Below are 20,439 nucleotides of genomic sequence, written 5' to 3' on the forward strand. Positions count from 1 at the left end.
ATATATATATATATATATATATATATATATATATGTATGTATATACACACGCATTGATGTACATAATACATTGGCTTGCATAATTATTCGTTCCCCTGGGACTTTTAGACCTTTTGCCACATTTCAGTCGACAAACATCAAGAAATGAAAAAAAAAACAAAAAAACAATTATTTATTTTGAGAAGAATCAACACCAAATGGGACATAGTCATAAAGTGGAACGAAACTGCTATGATATGTTAAACTTGTCTTTTTTAGAGAACTGAAAAGTGTGGCGTGAAAAATGCCCTTGACTCTCAGTGTAGTCAACTTACTTCATAAATTCCCTGATAATTTGTGAAATGATCCAGCTTTGACCTAAATGACTGATGAAGACAAATAGAGTCCACTTGTGTGTAATCTAGTCTTAGAATAAGTGCACCTATTATGGTCTCAGAGGTCTATCAACAGAATATTGGGTAGCAAACAGCATCAAGAAGACCAAGGAACACACTTCATAGGTCCGGAATAAAGTTATGGGGAAGTTTAAAGCAGGATTAGGAGATGCAAATATTTCACAAACTTTAAACATCTCAAATGGAGAGAGTATTGGACCACTGCAAAGCTACCAAGACCCGGCCAATCCATCTCAACTTTCAGCCCAAACAAGGAGAGCACTGATCAGAGATGCAGCCACGATGCCCATGTTCACTCGGAATGAGCTGCAGAGATCGACAGCTGAGGTGGGGGGGATTTGTCAATAGGACAACTATCAGTCACACATTCCACAAATCTAGTCTTTATGAAAGAATGGAAAAAAGAAAGCCATTTCTCAACAACCATAAAAAGTCCAATTTGAAATTTGACAAGCCACCTGAGAGACACTACAAACATGTGGAAGAAGGAGCTCTATTAGATGAAGCCAAAATTGAAGTTTTTCGACAACATTCAAATTGTTATGTCTGGCTTAAAAGTAACACAGACACCATCCCCGCTGTCAAACATGGTGGTGGCAGCATCATGATCTGGGGCTGCTTTTCTTCAGCAGGGACAGGGAAGATGGTTAAAATTGTTGAGATTTGGCCAAATACAGGGCCATTATAGACACAAAACCCGTTCGAGTCTGCAAAAGACCTCCTACTGGGACAGAGGTTAACCTTCCAACAAGATCATGATCCTACCCGCGAAGCAACACCTACAGTGCAATGGCTCAAAACTAAAAATACTCTGGGTTTAGAATGGCCAAGTCAAAGGCCAGACCAGTATCCAATTGAGAATCTGTGGAAAGATCTGAAAACTACTGTTCACCTACACTCTCCTTCTAACCTTCCCGAGCTAGAGCCGATTTGCAAGGAAGAATCAGCAAAAATTTCAGTCTCTTGATGTGCAAAACTGATATGCCAAAAGACTTGCAGCTGTAATCCCAGCAGGAGATGCTTCTATAAAATATGGGGGCCCGAATAATTTTGCACACTCCACTTTTCAGTTCTTTTATTTCTAAAAAAAAAAAAAATTAAGTATCGTATGAATTTCATTCGCCTTCATGTTGATTCTTTGCAAAAAATAAAATAAAATAAAAATTAGATCAAATTTTCTATCTTTATGTTTAAAGCCTGAAATGTAGTAAAAAGTTCAAGTGGACTTTTTGACTTTCACAAGCCACTCTATATATACAGTCTATACACACACACACGTACATATACTTACATATATACTGAAAATACATATGTGTCTATTCTTTTCCAACTAAAACCCTGTGCTTTGAGAAGATACAACATCGGCTACAGTTGTCACTGCAGTTTTGGCCCATAACTATATCCAGAGACAATTAAAAACATCACCTGTATGTGCATGGAAAGCAGGAAACAATGTGCATTCACAAACGACATGGCTGTGATAACCAGTTGAACCCCCCCCAACATATTTCCCAACAAATATACTGCAAACTCTACATTGTGACAACATAAGAACAGCAGCAGAGTATTTGAGTATTTTACACATGTACATATCTATCCTGTATTTGTGCAGCGAACATTTGTCGCCATCAGCGTACAACAATGTCCATCGGAATAGATCATATCAGTGCTTTGTATCAAGATAAAGAAAACGGGGCCTAAACTGACAGCTAGGGGGAGGATTACAAGTGCGGGCCAGCCAGCATTGTGCTGAGAGGCTTCTCAGCTGTTTGCCATTTTTCATTTCGGGCAGTTGCTGGGCCACTGCTGCATTGATGTCAGAATGGACCAAGCTTGACATCCACACTGTCAGAAGTAGACTTTAAAAGCCCCTCTCCGGCATAGCGAGGGTGAGACATGAAGAAGCGAGGGAGGCAAAGCCGGCTCTTTCTCCATTATTGGGGAGTGAAAACAGCTGGGGTAAGGAATATAGGCAGGGGCAAAAAGTGCTTTCTCCCCTTAACTGGAAACGCACATGGCTTAGTGTTGCAGTGTGCACCAACCCATGTGTGTGTACGTGTGCGTGTGGGTGAAGAGGAGGAGGGTCTGTCAGATCTGTGTCCATTCGCGGTGATCCACATCCAGTCTCATGCTTGTGCTTCTTCTCCCTCCCCCACTGCAGAATATAAACAGTGAGGCTGAAAATCCTGGTGGCTTCAATCAATCTTTTCGAGTTCCTCCCCTCCTGGTCGCTGCTTTGGAGGGGGAAAAAAAATGCTGCTGTGCACTACATGGCATAAAAAGTACAGAAGAAGACTAATAAACATGAGATTAGTAAAGTACCACAATAATTGTTTCAGCTCCATATATTAATGCATGCACTTTTTGGATCAAGCAGGATAAATTGCACCAATACAGACCAGACTCGATTCATGGCAGTGGCGTGAGCTATTCACAGTCCAAAAGGGGGGAAAAAAAGAACAGTGCAATAAAATACATTTGTGCCATTGTTTCTACGCACGTTCTCACACATTAACACTTCGAACATATGCTACTCACCTTTTAAACATTTGCATGATTCTCTCACAGTGAGCTCATTGTACTATATGCTTCATCGCTCTTGCCTCATAACCTCGCGGCAATTCATTAAGGGTTTATTTTGTCCTCCGTTCTTTTGTTAACATTCCCCAAAGCTACATGAAAAGACATTGTTTACAAATGCAGGATGCGTAGGCCGGAGAGCAAGCTGAGGAGGGGGCGAGAGGCAGCCGTCCAGCGGACACTCCACGGCTGTTTTCTTTGGAGTGCAAGCTTTCTGTTGCTATTCCAACCACCAAATGTCAAAAACCACAGAAAGAGCAACTTTTGATTTGGAGTCAGGGAGCAACGAGAACATTGACAGCCTTTCAGTAAGAAATATGGACCAGCTTTTCTGCGGATATTGCGTGCAATCGTACAATGGCCATACAATCACATTTAAAAGGAAAAATAAGTCACTTATTTGATAATGTATTTAGGAAGAGATCACTCTTTTACACTCATATGGAAAGGGTTTTCATTCATTCATTCATCTTCCGTACCGCTTGATCCTCACTAGGGTCGCGGGGGGTGCTGGAGCCCATCCCAACCGTCTCCGGGCAGTAGGCGGGGGACACCCCGAATCGGTTGCCAGCCAATCACAGGGCACACATAGACGAACAACCATCCACGCTCACACTCACACCTAGGGACAATTTAGAGTGTTCAATCAGCCTGCCACGCATGTTTTTTGGAATGTGGGAGGAAACCGGAGCACCCGGAGAAAACCCACGCAGGCCCGGGGAGAACATGCAAACTCCACACAGGGAGGCCGGAGCTGGAATCGAACCCGGTACCTCTGCACTGTGAAGCCGACGTGCTAACCAATGGACTACCGGGCCGTCTATAGCCGAATGGTAAACGACTGGAAGCCCCACCTGGTGAATTTAAGTACGAGCCCGGGTGTCGGCAGGAAGTGGAAAGGGTTTTGTATTGTGAAATCTGTCACCCGTGTAACTCTTGCTCAATACTCTGGCAACCTCTGACCTGATCACTTTACCCTGTAAATTGCTGCCAAACATGCATGAATGAATGTGTGTGTGTGTGTGTGTGTGTGTGTGTGTTTGAGAGAGAACGAGAGAGAGAGAGAGAGAGAGAGAGAGAGAGAGAGAGAGAGAGAGAGAGAGAGAGAGAGAGAGAGAGAGAGAGAGAGAGAGAGTGTCATCAAGCCTCAGGCTACAGATAGATATTTGTCAAATCTGAGCATGAATTGCTAACTGACGTCATAACTACCTTGAGGATTACGTTGTGGACCAAACCAAGAGGGCAGCTTTTGATCACTGCCAGTGAGTTTAGGGCACATTGATGGTGGTGTGTGAAATAAACGCCTTCACTAGTCTTGGCTCACATTTGAGGTTGAGCAGACCGACAAATGATCTGCCGGCCTTTGTTTGTACAAAACACCACAACTCTCCCTGCCAGGCAACAGGTCAGTGTGCACAAAGAACCTGTTTCAGATGTTTGCTTAGGTTGAGCTGAGCTCCAAAAATCTGACATCCATCTGCTTAGATGACATAAATGCTCCCAAGTGTGTGTGTGTGTGTGTGTGTGTGTAACGGCTTGCACTGTGGCCTCCTTTGCCTAATATAGATAGCATCATTACCACTGCTCTCTGTGCTTTGCACAAATCATGCATTTACATTTTCTTTACTGATAGTCATTTCAAATGTGCTCAAATTTTGTGTCAAATAAAGACCGTTTGTACAAAAATAAAGATATTATGGAAAATGATGCCCATAAAGATGAGTAAAGTCAATTGTACAGTATTTTGAAAACGAATATTCCAGTTGTCTTCTCCATTTCTCTTTTTGATAAAACATGTTGGTCCTTTTAGGGTCGAGGCTGGTTCAAAACTACAGACTGATGTAGGAAAAGTCTGAACCTGGATTAAAACCCTGTTTGTACCTGATGTCAACACAAATTTCATCATCACTTTGTTTGTCTAGAGAAGTCATCAAAGTATGTACAGCAGCCTTATGGCAAGTGAACAGGACTGTCCCTGTTATGATCTCTTTTGGGACGGCTCTGCTTGTCTGCCAGCTACAGGCCGGTGACATACATCTCCATTCCATCATTAAATGTGAAGATGGTGGTGGTGCTGGAGCTGTTGCCCCCTTTCACATCACTGATGGTCTCATAGAAGTTATCCCCACCAGGAAGGCCTCGAACAGGCAGGGGGTTGGATGCGGAGCCCTGAGGTGCAGCTGATGGCGCCTGTTGCTTCTTCCGCTTGAGGGTGGCGGTAGCGCCGGCCGTGTTGTTACTGGCGCCGGCCTGCTCACGCTTACGATGGCTGTCAATGGTAGCGTACGCAGTGTCGGACTCTGCTGCCACGCATGCGGGCCAGGCCCTGTCACCTGTCGGCTCGTAACACGGCTCCTCCTGGGAACGTGCCTGGGCCTGGACCCCTCGGCCCCGGCCCTTTCCTCTTTCCCCACCAAAGGAGCGCGGAAGGGTCTTTGCGCCATTGCTCTCCAAGGGAGACTTTTTCTTCTGGGTTTTGCACACAATGGAGTAGGTGTCGGCAATCTGACAACAAAAAATGAGAGGGACTGCTGGGTTAACTGCATTCAGCTATGGATACATGTATCCTCAATTTAATCACAGTATGAAGTCAACTTCTTTACAAATGATGGGCGAGAGGGCCGAACTGACATTCTGGTTTATCAGAGACGTGTTTGAAAGGGTTGAGTTAAGCACTTTGCGCAAAAACATGCTATTATGTACTGCATTGATGAGTGCGATTGTGTTTGCACCAAACATACCTTTTGGAATTATGGGCAAAAAGTACAGTGGTGTGGTCTCAGCAGACCACAACAAATGTTCCCACGTTTGTTATGGTCCAGTGAAATTAAGGTGACCTGTTGGGCCGAAATTCCAAAATGTGCATTTGGCGACTGCTCATCACCAAAAGAACAACAAAACTCGTATGAAGCATGGTTGGGGCAGCGGTATGACACTTTATTGAATTAGATTTTGTTTTGTTTTTCCCTTAGCTGCACTGGGAACTGGCGACGACTTAGTGGGAATGATGTTCAAAATAACTGTCAGTGTTAGGACAATACCTTCAGGCTTTGGCTAGAAATTAAAATGAATAAATCGATAAATAAAGGAAAATCCCACCAAAACATCTGAACTGTATTTGGGGTTAATCGGAGGTACTTTAAATCCGTGTTTTTCAATCTTTTTCGAGCCAAGGCACATTTCTTTCATTGAAAAAATCTCGCGGCACACCACGACCTGAAAATGTGAAAAAAAGCATGTTTTAACAATTAAGTGTTACATTGTTACTATAAGTGTTTCTTTAACATTGAAAATTAATGCAATATTGTAACACATTGAATAGGAATCACATCAACATCAATCCAATATTTAGTGCATTCGTTTTAATGGCAAGTTTAATATAGTCAATTAGAATTTTAACTTGCTCAGGGTCGGAGTTTTTTTCTGTGTGACAGCCGGTTCATTTTCTCCCGGTCATTTGCGCTCTCCCACAATATTGTACCAATCCCTTTTCCCATCCTGAGTCTTTGTATAATTCCAACATCATTCAAATGACTTTTCTGCTGAATGTGTCGCTTGAGGTGTAGTCCAGCTTCCATTTAGTCCGTATTTTTCCATCGGAAAATTTGCTTACAGCTTAAGCTTTGCTGCATGTTTTGCAGAGCAGGCCTTTCTCTCTCGAAAAAGAAAATATCTCACCCAATTTTCACACAATTTTTGGAAGGTAAAATTTCCATTCATTGTGCCGAGAACTCTCACATGCTGCTCCATTTTCACCTCTCCACTCCTCACCGCTGCTTACCCGCCCAACTCCGATGGGAGCCTATCAGCTTCGGCTAAACAAGTCCCAACATAATGGCAGCCAATCAATGTCTGCTTCAGGCTGTGACTGACAGTTGTTTCCCCAACCTCAACAACTCGAACACAGGAAGCCAACACATAAAAAGGCTATGAGAAAAAGGCAACCCACCTCCAGAAAGAATAAAGGCAGAGCTTAACATTTAGATTAACGCGATTTAAAAAAATAACGCGCTAAATGTGACTGTAATTAATTAAGCACTTTAATTAGCACATGACTACGCACCCCCGACCTATACCAAATGGAATATTTGCAGCCTAAAGTATTTCAGGCAAAATGATACAATGTCCGAACATAGGAGAAAACTTTGTAGACTGCTAATTTGAGGTGTGAGCAATGTGTGTAGGCAAGAGAGTGGCACTGTGTTTGCTCTGTGCTGTAACCTGACCTACTTTGACAGGCCAGGATAAGACAGAGTAAACTGTGTTATCGCTTCGTCGAGGTCTAGGCGGAGAGTCGGCATTAGTCCCTCAGTGGATAGACCTGTTAAAGTTTCACAAGTGCTTTGGCAACACAACAGCGAGGTACGGTGTGAAAGATCTGGACGCCAGCCAACCCGGTGACAGAAAAAACCTGCTCAGTGATTTTCACGAATGGACTTTGCTCACATTTCAGTTGCCTCAAACGAGCCATTGTCATTGGAAGTGTGTGCACATGAATACAATACACGAAGGCTTGTTTCTAAAATTAAAAATGTCTTGACTTCAAGTATGCAATGCGTAATTCCATTTTGTTGTGTGTATCGGGTTAAAATAAAGGACAGCTGAGGTGTAAGTGAACAGCTTAAAGCACACTAAGGGAGAGCAGAAGCATAACACTGGTCCCACGCATGTTTCAAGGAGCATGTGCATTCAGTGCGCTTTCACAATGAAGGAACTTGCAAACAAACACACTCGACATATTAATCCTTTTCAATTTATTATGTCGGTGTAAATTTGTCCTCCGGAAGCAGGTAGTGAAGCATGTGTGAGGTCGTGTGGGGAATTGGGATAATTACTGCCGTGACTTGTGGCATTTTTGATATACATCTGGTGAGGAAGTACCTGTAGCACTGACGGAAAATTATGGCCCCCGCCCAGCATTTAAACTGCAGGGGGCCATTAAACTATTGTCCAATCCCTGCTCTACGAGGATACATGCATACACAAATATACACATACAAGCCTGCACACACACACACACACACACACACACACACACACACACACACACACACATATCATTGTGATTGAGAAATCTATGAACAAAATTGTATCATGTTTAAAGTTTCGGTTAGTTTGGTCATGTACATACAAAGTGGAGGGCCTTTTCTTGAGTAATCATGTCAAAGCAAGAGGGGCGAACAGATGGATGAAGACTAGATTCAATCACAAATTGGGAACAATGAGTTGTTGAATTCCAATAGAGAGTTTGGGAACAGCTGTCATGCCCAGGTGATCATTTGTCATCAGCAAAGTCTGTGACTTGTGTATTCGGGTAGATCAGGTCATTACCGAGGGGCCGGGCCGGGGGGCGCAGTATGCAAATCTCGGGGGCAGTGTCTTTCTTGTATTTTGCAATAAAAGTTCAAACCGGCGGAGAGGGAGCCGAGTGTGTGATCGCGGAGCAACTAAACCGTCGTTCGCTCTCAGAGATCCGCTTCCGCCGATATTGAAGACAATTTTCCTGTGTGCCGAGTCATTTCTTTAACTTTGTCCGAGAAAATCTCTGACACATTGCCACTATAATTCAGTTGAATTTAACTTGAAATTCAATACACAAAATATTTTTTTTTAAATCAGTTTTTAGTTTATGTGTGCCCTGTAATTGGCTGGAAACCAGTTCAGGGTGTAACCTGCCTCCTGCCCCGACAGAGCTCGACGAGGCCCCAGCTTGCCCGCGAACCTCGTGAGGAGAAGCACTTTGGGTAATGGATGGATGGATGAACTGACGTGCAATATGATCATGGCTTCAAAGTAATTTTATGTGGAGGACAAAGAATATGTGCCTGTGATTTAGCTTATTTTATGATGTGTCTAAAATGCTGTTTTCCATCGATGGCATTAAGCTAAACTGCCATTTGCGTGACAGGGTGGGATAATTGTTTTAAAAACACAACATGTAATTATTTTCATTTTATGTTTAGTTTTCAAGTAAACATCAGGTGACCGTGGCAAATAAACAGTTCGACTCTTTTATTGATGAATTGTTCATTATTTGCCAAACTGCTGCTTTTTGGGAAGTGAGTTGTGTTGAGTCACTGATATCTCAAGGCATCACTGTATTATGAGGCCACACTTTATTTTGTAACATTTTTGGAAACATAAAATATCAAGGCTTGAAGCATTTTCACAAGCTGTGCACCGTGCATGTTTGAGCAAACGTGTGTGCTTTTTGTGCACACACAGTTTGCAACATTGCGCAGCACAGGAAGGAAGTCACAAGACAGTAGGGATTTCAGAACTGGGCTGCAGCTGTTGAGGAAGCCCAAACATTATATGTTGTCTTTTCCCCTCCCCTCTGCCGGGTTTCTTTTCTATTATGACTCTCCTACAGAAGAGACAAATTATACGGGGAGCTATAAACTGCAAACCGGGTAACGTGGCAATGAACAAGCCAGAGAAAGAAATCAAAGCAGACAGCAAAATTGAGATAACACAACGTGCAGTTAAGGCCAGCCACTCTGGAAGCAACAGTCGGCTGGTCTTATGTGCCTGTAGAATTCTACAACTACATTCTAACTCTTGACTTTTGACTAAAAGAGTTTTAGAGAGGGAAAAACACCTCGGGCCGATTACATTCGTTAAACACACACAAAGATCAGGTTAGTAGTCCCCCGGAAGTGCCATGTCTGTCTGAGGTGATGGCTCCACAACTGTTTGGAGCTGTCAGCGTGCCGCACGAGCGCAGGGAGAAAGAAAGAGCGGATTGCGAGTGGATTAACGGGGGAGGAGCTGCTGCATGTGGAAGCAAATGTGGTTGGATATGCGACTTTGAGACATGATTGGACAGTGCGGACTTCCTGTTCTCGCCACCAGACATCTCCTCCCCGTATAATTAAAGAATAGGTCTGATGGCAAGCCAGTGCCCAGTTGGGGATCATCCCAATCAGTCTGGGAAGGAAGACATGGTGTTTGAGAGGGAGAAAAAAAAACATTGAGGAAAAAAAACCCTCTGTGGATGAGAAGTGGAGATTAGATTTTAGGAGCGAGTGATGCTTATGTTGGATCCATCTGGTGGATTGTAGCCTAGAGGGGGTGCCAGGGGATTGTGGCCAAGGTTCATGCAAGGGGCTTGGGCCTGCAGGAGGCGTGTAATCTAACCTCTGGCTGCAAGCCGAGGATGACAGGAAGGTCACAGGGCAGCCATGTTATGACGGCATGCCCAATCAAAGGGGCGCCCCTATCTATAAACACAGCAGCCACAAATCACAGATCTTTCTGTCCGTCTGTATGCCTGCATGCACCTTCCTCTAGCACCAAAGACACGCTACCTCCTTGGCAGTCGGGGGCGACGGGTGCCCCTGTCCGTTCTCGATGCGGTGGGGCGGCGGGTGCAATGTGATGATATCGTCATCTTCTGGTGGCTTCCAGATGTACTGCTCACCGTTGCCCATGAACACCGGTTCCTGGCACACACAAATCAATTGATCAATTCGGTCTATTGCAGCTATTGCAGTTTACAATCTGGAAAGAAATCCAAAACCAACATGCACACTGTAGCAGTTCTTTTTGTGACTTCTTGTAAAATTAGACCAAATAGTTAAAATACTGATCTGGATGGAATAAAGGGACCCCTGCAAAATTGATGAGATTTTGCTATTTAAATAGGTACTGTAAAGTTCAAACAAAACATTGTTGTAACATGCCCAATGGTTGGGTGGTGAGCGCTTCGACCTCACAGTGCAGAGGTGCAGGGTTTGATTCCCGGCTCAGGCCTCCCTGTGTGGAGTTTGCATGCTCTCCCCGGAATCGAACCCCCAAATTGAGAACTGCGAGGTGGACATGCTAACCAGTCGCCACAGTGCCTCCTCAAAATGTACATATAAACATGAAATACATTTTCTGCCTACATTGTGGCCATATCACACAAAATGGTCCTTCATAAGATGGCAGTTCAATTCAGTTACGACTTTTGGATACTTTCTTTTTCTAACCAAACATAATAAAAATAGATGTCAGCACTCCTCACAGATTTAATTTGCTTGCATGCTGCTTGAGGTACAGAATAATTTGTTGATACCTGTTCAGACAGCAACCTAGCCACAAGTTCCATGCAAATCATCGCTTCAAATATACTCTTCTCACATTAGCATACAGAGAGAGATACACCCCTTAGGCATGTTGTGGAAAATGGAAAGGAAACAGAAAACTGCTTGTCACACTATTGCAAAAAATAATAATAATACTAGTTAAAAAAACATATTGCCATGCATATATAAATAGAAGCAACTTGAGCTTTCATGCTCACACTTTATAATCTGTACTGCGTAATATGTACTTCAAACACCACGACTGTTCATTAACTGCAGGCAATTGCACGCAATTAGAAACCAGTTACAGTATGCAACATGCGAGAGTTGTCAAAACAGCATTCACTCATCCAGAGTCGAGACACAGTGTATTCGGAGCCAGAATAGTATCGCTTCAGGATGTCGGCATTATTTATCGGTCAGCTGGCTACCTGATTGCCATTTCTTGGTAGACTTGCTGATAGACTCAACGGGAGTACATACACACACACACACACACACACACACACACACACACACACACACACAAACACATTGAGGCGGCTTGGCAGCCCACCAAGTTCTTACATAATGTATCTTTCCACTCTTTACAAGCCAGTAATATGGCACTGCAGCACACAGCAAAGAGGCAGAGGATCCACATCTGCACTCACACATGCGGAAATATGCACTCGCGTTTACTGATTTAACAACACACATCAAAAGTACAAAACACTAGCTAACAATGTCAAGGACATCGACAGTTGAATAGACAAAGAATTAAACTATATTAGGCGCCAGCAAAAGCACAGGAAAGGTCAGCCGATCATGGTTCTTCTCAGGAATGCCCGAAACACTAAGATCATGCCTGCCACCAAATAACATGTATTCTATTTATTACAAAGTACATAGACCCGAATAGTGAGACACAAAGTTAAAAATGGAAATTTAGTTCGCTGTTGTAGTTAGTGAAAAAAAAAACTGGTATTTTTGGGAATATAATTTAAATGTAAATTTCATATTTACAAACAGGTAGCCAGCTGACCGTTATGAATATGTGAAAATCGACATAAAAATGTGCTAGAATGAGTATGTACAACAAATCGAAAGTTGTATAAATAGATAAGCGCGTATAAGCATTTGTTGATATGTAGACTATAAATAATCAATTCATATATTATATAACAAGGGGTAGGACTAGAGTTTTTTTTACACTTCCTATTTGTGATGATGACTATTTTTTTCCCTTCTTATATCTTGCTTGCCTTCATTTCTTGCCAATTCGTTGCTGTATTGCATATTTAATATGTTCAATAAACAATAAACAAACAAACATATGCCCACTAAATATTATGTTAATGTTACATTACCATATACTCACTGTACTGTATTTTCCCACTCGTGACTCGGTGTTGAAACTGACTTCAATGTGCAATACAGTATCATGCATACATCCAACAATGCATTAAAATACGCTGAACTAACATATGTAATTCTATATATCTATCTATCCCTAACATAGCAGAAATAAGACAAAAAAAAAGACAATTTAGGTACCTTTCAAATTGAGTTTATTTTCTCAAAGCTACACTAAAAGTGCAGTTACTTTGGGCACAGTGCCCTCTGGTGGTTCATAAACTGCCTCCCTCTGGGTTATGAACAAATTGTCTGCTTGCTGCACAGTGGATCCCCCACCCCCCCTCTTCCTTATGTAATTCGTTACCTTTGGGAAAGAGTGCAGGTGAAACGGCTCCAGGGGTTTGCGTGGAAAATCCTGACTGCGATGTAGTTGCGGAGCAGCAGCCGAGGGCGAGTCGCTCACGCTCGATTTGTCTGACTGGCTGTCGGCGCCGTTATTTTCCTTCCTGTTTGTCTTGTCAACCTTGACCCCACCAGTGAAGACATAATAGACAAAGCTCAAGACTTCCAGTACAAAATCAAAATGTGTATGTATTTTTGGACTTTTTATGCAGACCAAGAGAGTATTTTTAAGAGTTGAAAAACAAATAGCGGTCTGTCTTCTTCAAATATTTAACGAGTACCAAAAATAAATAAAAAAAATTGAAGATAGAGTGGCGGCCCGGTAGTCCAGTGGTTAGCACGTCGGCTTCACAGTGAAGAGGTACCGGGTTCGATTCCAGCTTCGGCCTCCCTGTGTGGAGTTTGCATGTTCTCCCCGGGCCGGCGTGGGTTTTCTCCGGGTGCTCCGGTTTTCTCCCACATTCCAAAAACATGCGTGGCAGGCTGATTGAACACTCTAAATTGTCCCTAGGTGTGACTGTGAGTGCGAATGGTTGTTCGTTTCTGTGTGCCCTGCGATTGGCTGGCAACTGATTCAGGGCGTCCCCTGCCTACTGCCCGAAGACGGCTGGGATAGGCTCCAGCACCCCCCGCGACCCTAGTGAGGATTAAGCGGTTCGGAAGATGAATGAATGAATGAATGAATGAAGATAGAGTTGACTTTTGGTATTTTTACCCCAAACTAAAACAGATGTGTCATTTGGCAATGAGCCATATATTTTCAGACCATATATATATATATATACTTTAAATCAGGGGTGCCTATTAGGTCGATCCTGATACCGGTATATCTAAGACAGGTCCGAAGTAGATCCGAGGAGTGTCGAGGAGAAAAAAAACAAACAACCATTTGTGTGTCTTTGTACATGTTTGTAATATATTTTTGTGTTAATGTATGCTGCACCCTAATCATCCTATCAGTCTCATTATCTCAAAATAAATCTTTAAAAAATAAAATAAAGCAGGTCAATCTTGAATTTACGGTGGCGCGTGATTACGTCACCGGAAGTTGTTAGCACTCAGCAGTCTGCAATTGCAGCTTGTGATCAGAACTGTTGCGCTCTACCTTTTATCGTCATTATTCTCATTCAGAGTTTGCTTCGTGTACAATTCACCGAGGTCATGGGCAAAGAATAGGAATCTAGGAGGGCCCAGGGAAGCACTTTAAAATGGTACATGTGAGCTACAATCGTGAACAGGCATGCCTCAGTTTCAGGCTGTTTCTCGTCATGGCGTGTGTGCGTGTGCGCGTGCGCGTGTGTGCGTGTGTGCGTGTGTGCGTGTGTGTGTGTGTGTGTGTGTGTGTGTGTGTGTGTGCGTGCGCGTGCCGGTAAGCGTAGATCCCGTGAGGTTAGTTGATCGGAAAGTAGATCTTCGGTCCAAAAGGTTTGGGTACCCCTGCTTTAAATAATACCATACTGAACACTTATGAGGAATATTTTCAAGTGCACCCAATTGAGTTTTAAATAAACAACATCGAGTCCTACAACACACAGTCTGCAAGATCCATTTTTGTACTTCTACCTACTCCCCTTGAACATGTAAACTGTGGTGAACTAAGACATCTATAGTTGATGTTTTCTCTTCGTTCAGTTTTAATTTTCACAATAAAGCTTTAACTGTTTATATGTTCAATCAATCAATCATTTAGTGTAGAAAGTCCAAGAAAAGGTAGCGGTTAGTTGAGTGTTTCACCTTTCTGAACTTGCGAATTGAAGCATACTCAGCTGCAGTAGGTTCTTGGCTTGCCAGAGAGTTGACTGAGGACAGGGGGGACCTGTCGACCCCGCACACCCCATTATTTTTCCCCTCCATTGTTTCGTTAATGGTGCCATTCCCTCTGCCACCCTGTAAAAAATAAAATAAAATAAAAAACACAAATAGAAGTGCATACAGTGAATCCATGTTAATTGCTGAGAATATGTTCCAGGAAAAGATGCAATATGTTAAAATCATTTCAAAAACCATGATTTCAAGCCGTAAATACAATTAAACAGCAGCGCGATGTCGTAGATTTACCAGCATGAGACTACTATACTACTATAATACTATCTGTCTACAAGTTTTGCCTCACTCTTTCTGTTTGAATATTTGTTGCTTCAGCTAACCATTAGCATGTGAATAGCATAAAATCGAAATGGATTTTGTCAACGAACTCGCTCTGACTACAGTCAGTTAACTAATTTCAACATCATCTCCCTGCAAAGGTCGATGAAGGCGCATCACAAAATAAAGGATACATACAAAGGGGTGCTTCTGCTTTAATTGCTGACAGTTTTTGCAGACATGGAGCTGTGTGTATGTACATACATTTCCATTGCCATTGCGGGCTCCGTTGGCCTGAGCAGGTGGGCTTTGTGCGACCCTGACTGAAGTTGGAGTGTTCGTTGATGTTGGTGGTGGCGCCACAGGCGCTTTGGGGCCAGCATCCCCTTCCCGGACACTGACGCTTTCGTACAGGCCGTCGTCCAAGCCGTGCGTTGCCGTCGGATTATTTCGCAGGGCCACCTCAGTGTAAGTGTGGTCTCTGGCCTCCCCTCCTCCCCTGTCTCCTCTGACGTCTCCTTCTCCCCCTTGGCCGGGTCCCAGTGGGCTGGTGGGGATCTGCGGAAGCTGACGCCCCTGGGAAGGCCTCAGGTCTGTCTGGGAGCGCTGACTGTGGAGGAGCAGGAGGTCCATGCTAGCAGGGCGGCTCTTACTAACTGCTGATGAACAAGAGAGCACAGGGAGGCGAAAAGGCGGTAACTTATCAACAAGTCACCCACTGCACGGTGGATTGTCATTTGGATTGAAAATCACTTACAGCTTCCGTTGCAGGGAAAGCGGTTGATCTCATGCAGCCTGGTGTCTGATTTGCTCATGGAATTCAGTTTGGGATGTCGAAGGGTACCCTGCTGTCAAACACAATATAAGCACTTTCATTCAAAGCTATTTATATTGAGATACATGCCATACAGGAAAGAAGGAGAAATAAACATATGCCTTACCATATTTACAGATGTGCCTTTCTCGCCAGCTGTAGGATGCTTGCTCTTGCTTTTTCTGACAAAGATCAAAGTAAGGAAGGTCAAAGGGAGCCGCTGGACAGAGTTCACATGCAGTGCAGCAAATACAGTAGAAAACATCCAAATCCGGTCCGGTGGTGGCGCGTCGACCTCACAGTGCAGAGGTTGTAGGTTTGTTACCAGCTCCGGCCTTCCTGTGTGGGGTTTGCAGGTTCTCCACGTGCCTGCGTGGGTTTTCTCTGAGTGCTCCGGTTTCCTCCCACATTCATATATATATATATATATATATATATATATATATATATATATATATATATATATATATATATATATATATATATATATATATATATATATATTCATATATATATATATATATATATATATTATATATATACATATATACATATATATATATACATATATATATATATACATATATACATATATATATATATATATATATATATATATATATATATATATATATATATATATATATATATATATATTCACTTGTGAAGGGTTCAGTGAATGTGCATATTAACTGGTTGGGTTCGGTACCTCTAAAAAGGTTAAGAACCAGTGCTCTAAATTGTCCCTAGGTGTGAGTGTGAGCGTGGATGGTTGTTCGTCTCTGTGCTCCCTCTGATTGGCTGGCAATCTGTTCAGGGTGCCCCCCGCCTACTGCCCGAGGACAGATGGGATAGGCTCCAGCACCCCCCTCAGCACTTGTGAGGATAAAGCGGATCAGAAAATGGTATGGATGGATAATTTGGCTCAAAACAGTCCAGAAAAGTCCCAAACCTATAACATAATAACTTTCCAGTCAGCAGCAGCAAAGTCCTTGGTTGATAAGAGCAGTGAGCAAAGCAACAGTTTGCATTCTACAAGAGTGTTATGCTACAGTATAAATTTGTTTTTGTTTTCATGTCTTTCACAATGCAACCATTTAAAGCCACTATTCATCATGCAGTCACTTTTATGCTATTCCCTTTCCTTTTGGATTTATTTTCCTATTCTCTAGCATAACAACTTGTTCTAAAAGAGGGTGACAGTCATTGTGAACCTTTGGAGGTGGTAGCTCAAGGCAACTGTTGATATGGAGCGCAGCAAACAAAAAGATGAGGCATGAAAACAACAAAGCCCATGGCGCAGGTATGGATGTTGAACCCCACCTCCGCATCTCACTTTTTTCACAGGAGAGTAAATCTTGCTGTCTCTGAGCAGTTGTTTTCTCCAACCAAGTATGACATCAGATGGATTATGCCCAATATGACTCCAAGGAGGCTTTTCTGCTACCCGAAACACATTAGAAACACTGACCTACATTTACAACTCTGTGAATCACCACCTTACAGTGGGCGAGGGGTTTGCCTGTCCTACTAAACCTAGGAGCTAAGTTGTCTGGGGTTTTATGCCTCTGGGACTGTCACACATGGTAAAAAGGGCTCAGGTGAGGGATCAAACAAAGCCACGTCCAAGTCAAGAATGAGATCCTGCCCAGCGTGGAGGAGTTCAAGTATTTTGGGGTCTCGTTCACGAGTGAGTGGAGGATGGAGTGGCAGATCGACAGGCGGATCGGTGCAGCATCTGCAGAGATGCAGACTTTGCACCATCAGGGTGAAAAGGGAGTTCAGCTGGAAGATGATGCTCTGCATTTATCGGTCGATCAACGTTCCTATGCTCAACTTTGGTCACGAGTTTGGGTCATGATCGAAAGAATAAGATCCCGGATACAGGCGATCAAAATGAATTTCCTCCGCAGGGTGTCTCCCTTAGAGATGAGGTGAACAGCTCATCGGGCTCAGAGTCAAGCTCCTGCTCTTCCACATTAAGAGGAGCCAGATGATGTGGCTCGGGCCTCTAAATAGGATGCCACCTGGATGCTTTCCCGCTGAGGTGTTCCGGGCATGTCCCACTGGGAGCAGGCCCGGAGGATGACCCAGGACACATGTACAGACTATCTTTCCTGGCTCGCTTGGAAACACCTCGGATCGCTCAGGATAAGCTCGACCAAGTGGCGAGAGAGAGGGAAGGCTGGGCTTTTCTACTTAAGCTGCTGCCCCTGCAATCCAGCCTCGGATAAGCGGAAGGGAATGATGATGACGATGAGTTTATTATATGTATTTGTTGCATGAAATCAAGGGTTTTTGTAGCATTTCTCTCGGCTATATTGCTTCCAGCAAATGCATGTGCATTTTAAGATTTTTTTTTGTCCAGTGCATGCTTTTCTGTGTAAATTTAATCCGGCCTGGGCCTTCAGAATTGGTAGTGCTGTCGAGAATAGTGACGTGACTGTTTCTTTAACCAATCAGATTCCAAATTCGTCTTCATAAGGTCCTTGATGAGATCAACATTTTTCTGTCCCCTGATTGATAACAGACAACTCTGAATTGCTTGAACTAGATGATGAGGCATGGAGGGTGCAGAAAAAAAATCCAAGAACGAAAGAGGAAAAAAAGTGGGCAGTGGTTACATTTCAATTCACGAGAATTAGAAGCAGATGAAATTATATGTCGGCGAGTGTATATAGATCTGTTTCAGCTTTTTTTCAGTCACTTTTTTCGTTTCCTCTATTTTTTTCTTCTCTCCTTAATTAAATAACTTATTGTTTGGTGGCTATGAATGGCACTAACTTAACAAGCTGAGTGTCAAAGGGCAGCACGGTGGATGGGTGGTTGGCTTCAACAATGGCTGTGACTCTTAAGGAAGTGCCACACAAAAAATGTAAAAAAAAATTGATTTGAGCCGAGTGAAATAGACATTTCTACCTGAGGTTTGGGGTTCAAATCCTGAAAGCATGGAGTCTTCATGTTCTCCTTGCACAGTACTTTCGTGGGTTTATATTAGGGCCCGCTGATGGCGATTTTTCAGAGAAAAAAAATACTGATTACCAATAAATTGTCTGATTAATTTATAAAGGATGTAATGCCTTTATATGTCTCTGTGCATATGAACGGGCATTAATTATACAGAGATTTTTGCTATTAGTGGTCCAGTATAGTCCCTATTACCTGTGAACAGTAGTGGTCACCTGTAAATATATTGTAAAAATAAATTGGGTCCTAGAATGCAATGCGTGATGCAATGGATTTCATTGATGACATGATAAGGATTTTAATCCTCGTTATCTTTGTGTTTTGTATTACCAGTAGATGGATGTGTGTTATATTTAACACATTTATGTTGTACTTATCTTTTCATTTGAGCATTTTATTATTATTATTTTCAAACAAACCGTGACTTGAGATTATTTGTAAAATTGTGACGGCCGGGTCAATTCCTTCCACAACTTGCAATTCTGACCGACCCTATGCTTGTAAAATTTAAGCTTTGTTTTTGAAAGATCCACAATCAGCCATTTGGCCGATTTATTTTGGCCGATGTTTCGAGGGCCACAATCGGCCAATTTAATGGGCCGGGGTTCGAGTTGTTATCTCGGTATACAAGCTTCCTCCAACATTCATGTTCGATTCATTGACTCTAAATTTCATATGCATGAGAAATGTGAGCATGAATGGCTGCTTCTGCCGTTTGATTGGCTGGCGACCAGTCGAGGGTATATTCCGCCTCTGGCCCTCAACCGATTGGGATCAAATTTGACTTCACCCTTTCAGGGACAGCGATTAATACAGACATCTTATCATGTTATCAGGTTACAGGGTCCATGAAAAGGTGAATGGTGACCTGAAAGAGGATAAGTTATAAAGACGATGGGTGGCTGGAGTGTAGTATCCTGTGAGCGTTCACTCACCTCTGGCAGCCCACACAGACGAGGACGATGAGGATGGTGACCACAAAGGCCGACGCTGCTGCAATGGCCCCCAAGAGCAGCAGGTTTTTATAGGGAGGGTCCTCGAGGTTTGTCCCTTCGCTGTCAGCCATGACACACGATCACTCTTACACCCACTCACTTCCACTCTGAGCTCCAACTCCGCCACACAAACGTTCTGCTCAGGAAAACCTGCAGAGAAGGGGGAGGAAGAAAGACGCAGCAAATGAAAGAAATAAGACAAAATTCGGCAGAGAGCAAGAAATGCTTTGTGGGCTTAGCCTGCCTCCGGCTTTCTGTCACTGTCTCTTTCTGACATTTCATTTGCTATTTTTGATTCTCACAGAGAATAATTAACAGAAAACAGAGCACCAAACGGGGCAGGAAGGATGCGCCCGCTGAAAAAAAGGTTTCACTCATACCTTTTTTTTCTCCCTGTTGTTAAAAAAAGATCAAATGATGTTGCAACGCTGATTTGAGTCGTCACAGATTCTTCTTGTTAGTTTAACAGTCAAAACTCACCGAGCTCCCCGGAGTCTAGCGTCTCACTGGTGGACAGACCCGAACCACTACTTTTAGATTTAAAAAATAATTGCTGTAAGAGAAATATGGCACCATAGTAATTGCAGCCTCAGGTACAAATAGCGCACATGTACAAAAATGTGGCGACCACACCTTTCCACGCTCATGTTCATATTTATCAAGAGCGGAAGCACCCCCACAGTCAATTGCGGTGGATGAGTAGACCGCAGACTGCTCCCGAATCAACTGTGAGGAGTCACGTCTCAGATCCACAATATGTTTTCCTTTTTTTTTTGTACGTTGGTCAAACCACA

At 43.1% G+C, this 20,439-nt stretch overlaps 1 protein-coding gene across 4 annotated transcripts in view; it reads right to left on the bottom strand.

Annotated features, from left to right (window-relative positions):
* Nucleotides 1-158: 158 nt before the first annotated feature.
* Nucleotides 159-20,439, bottom strand: part of LOC127594882 (uncharacterized) — a 59,870-nt gene continuing 39,589 nt past the window's right edge. The window contains exons 2-9 of one of the 4 annotated variants that reach the window (XM_052056653.1): nucleotides 19,586-19,795; nucleotides 15,811-15,865; nucleotides 15,627-15,717; nucleotides 15,134-15,525; nucleotides 14,519-14,671; nucleotides 12,747-12,905; nucleotides 10,286-10,420; nucleotides 159-5,480 (exon numbers count right to left, since the gene is read on the bottom strand). In XM_052056653.1, the coding sequence (XP_051912613.1) occupies nucleotides 4,992-5,480; nucleotides 10,286-10,420; nucleotides 12,747-12,905; nucleotides 14,519-14,671; nucleotides 15,134-15,525; nucleotides 15,627-15,717; nucleotides 15,811-15,865; nucleotides 19,586-19,716 (1,605 nt within the window). In that variant the 5' untranslated portion in view covers nucleotides 19,717-19,795 and the 3' untranslated portion in view covers nucleotides 159-4,991. Of the gene's footprint in view, nucleotides 5,481-10,285; nucleotides 10,421-12,746; nucleotides 12,906-14,518; nucleotides 14,672-15,133; nucleotides 15,529-15,626; nucleotides 15,718-15,810; nucleotides 15,866-19,585; nucleotides 19,796-20,439 lie in introns of all 4 variants that reach the window. The other 3 variants (XM_052056659.1, XM_052056639.1, XM_052056646.1) reach the window with 3 other exon arrangements.

This window comes from Hippocampus zosterae, chromosome 2 (assembly GCF_025434085.1).
Source record: "Hippocampus zosterae strain Florida chromosome 2, ASM2543408v3, whole genome shotgun sequence".
Classification (NCBI taxonomy): Eukaryota; Metazoa; Chordata; class Actinopteri; order Syngnathiformes; family Syngnathidae; genus Hippocampus; species Hippocampus zosterae.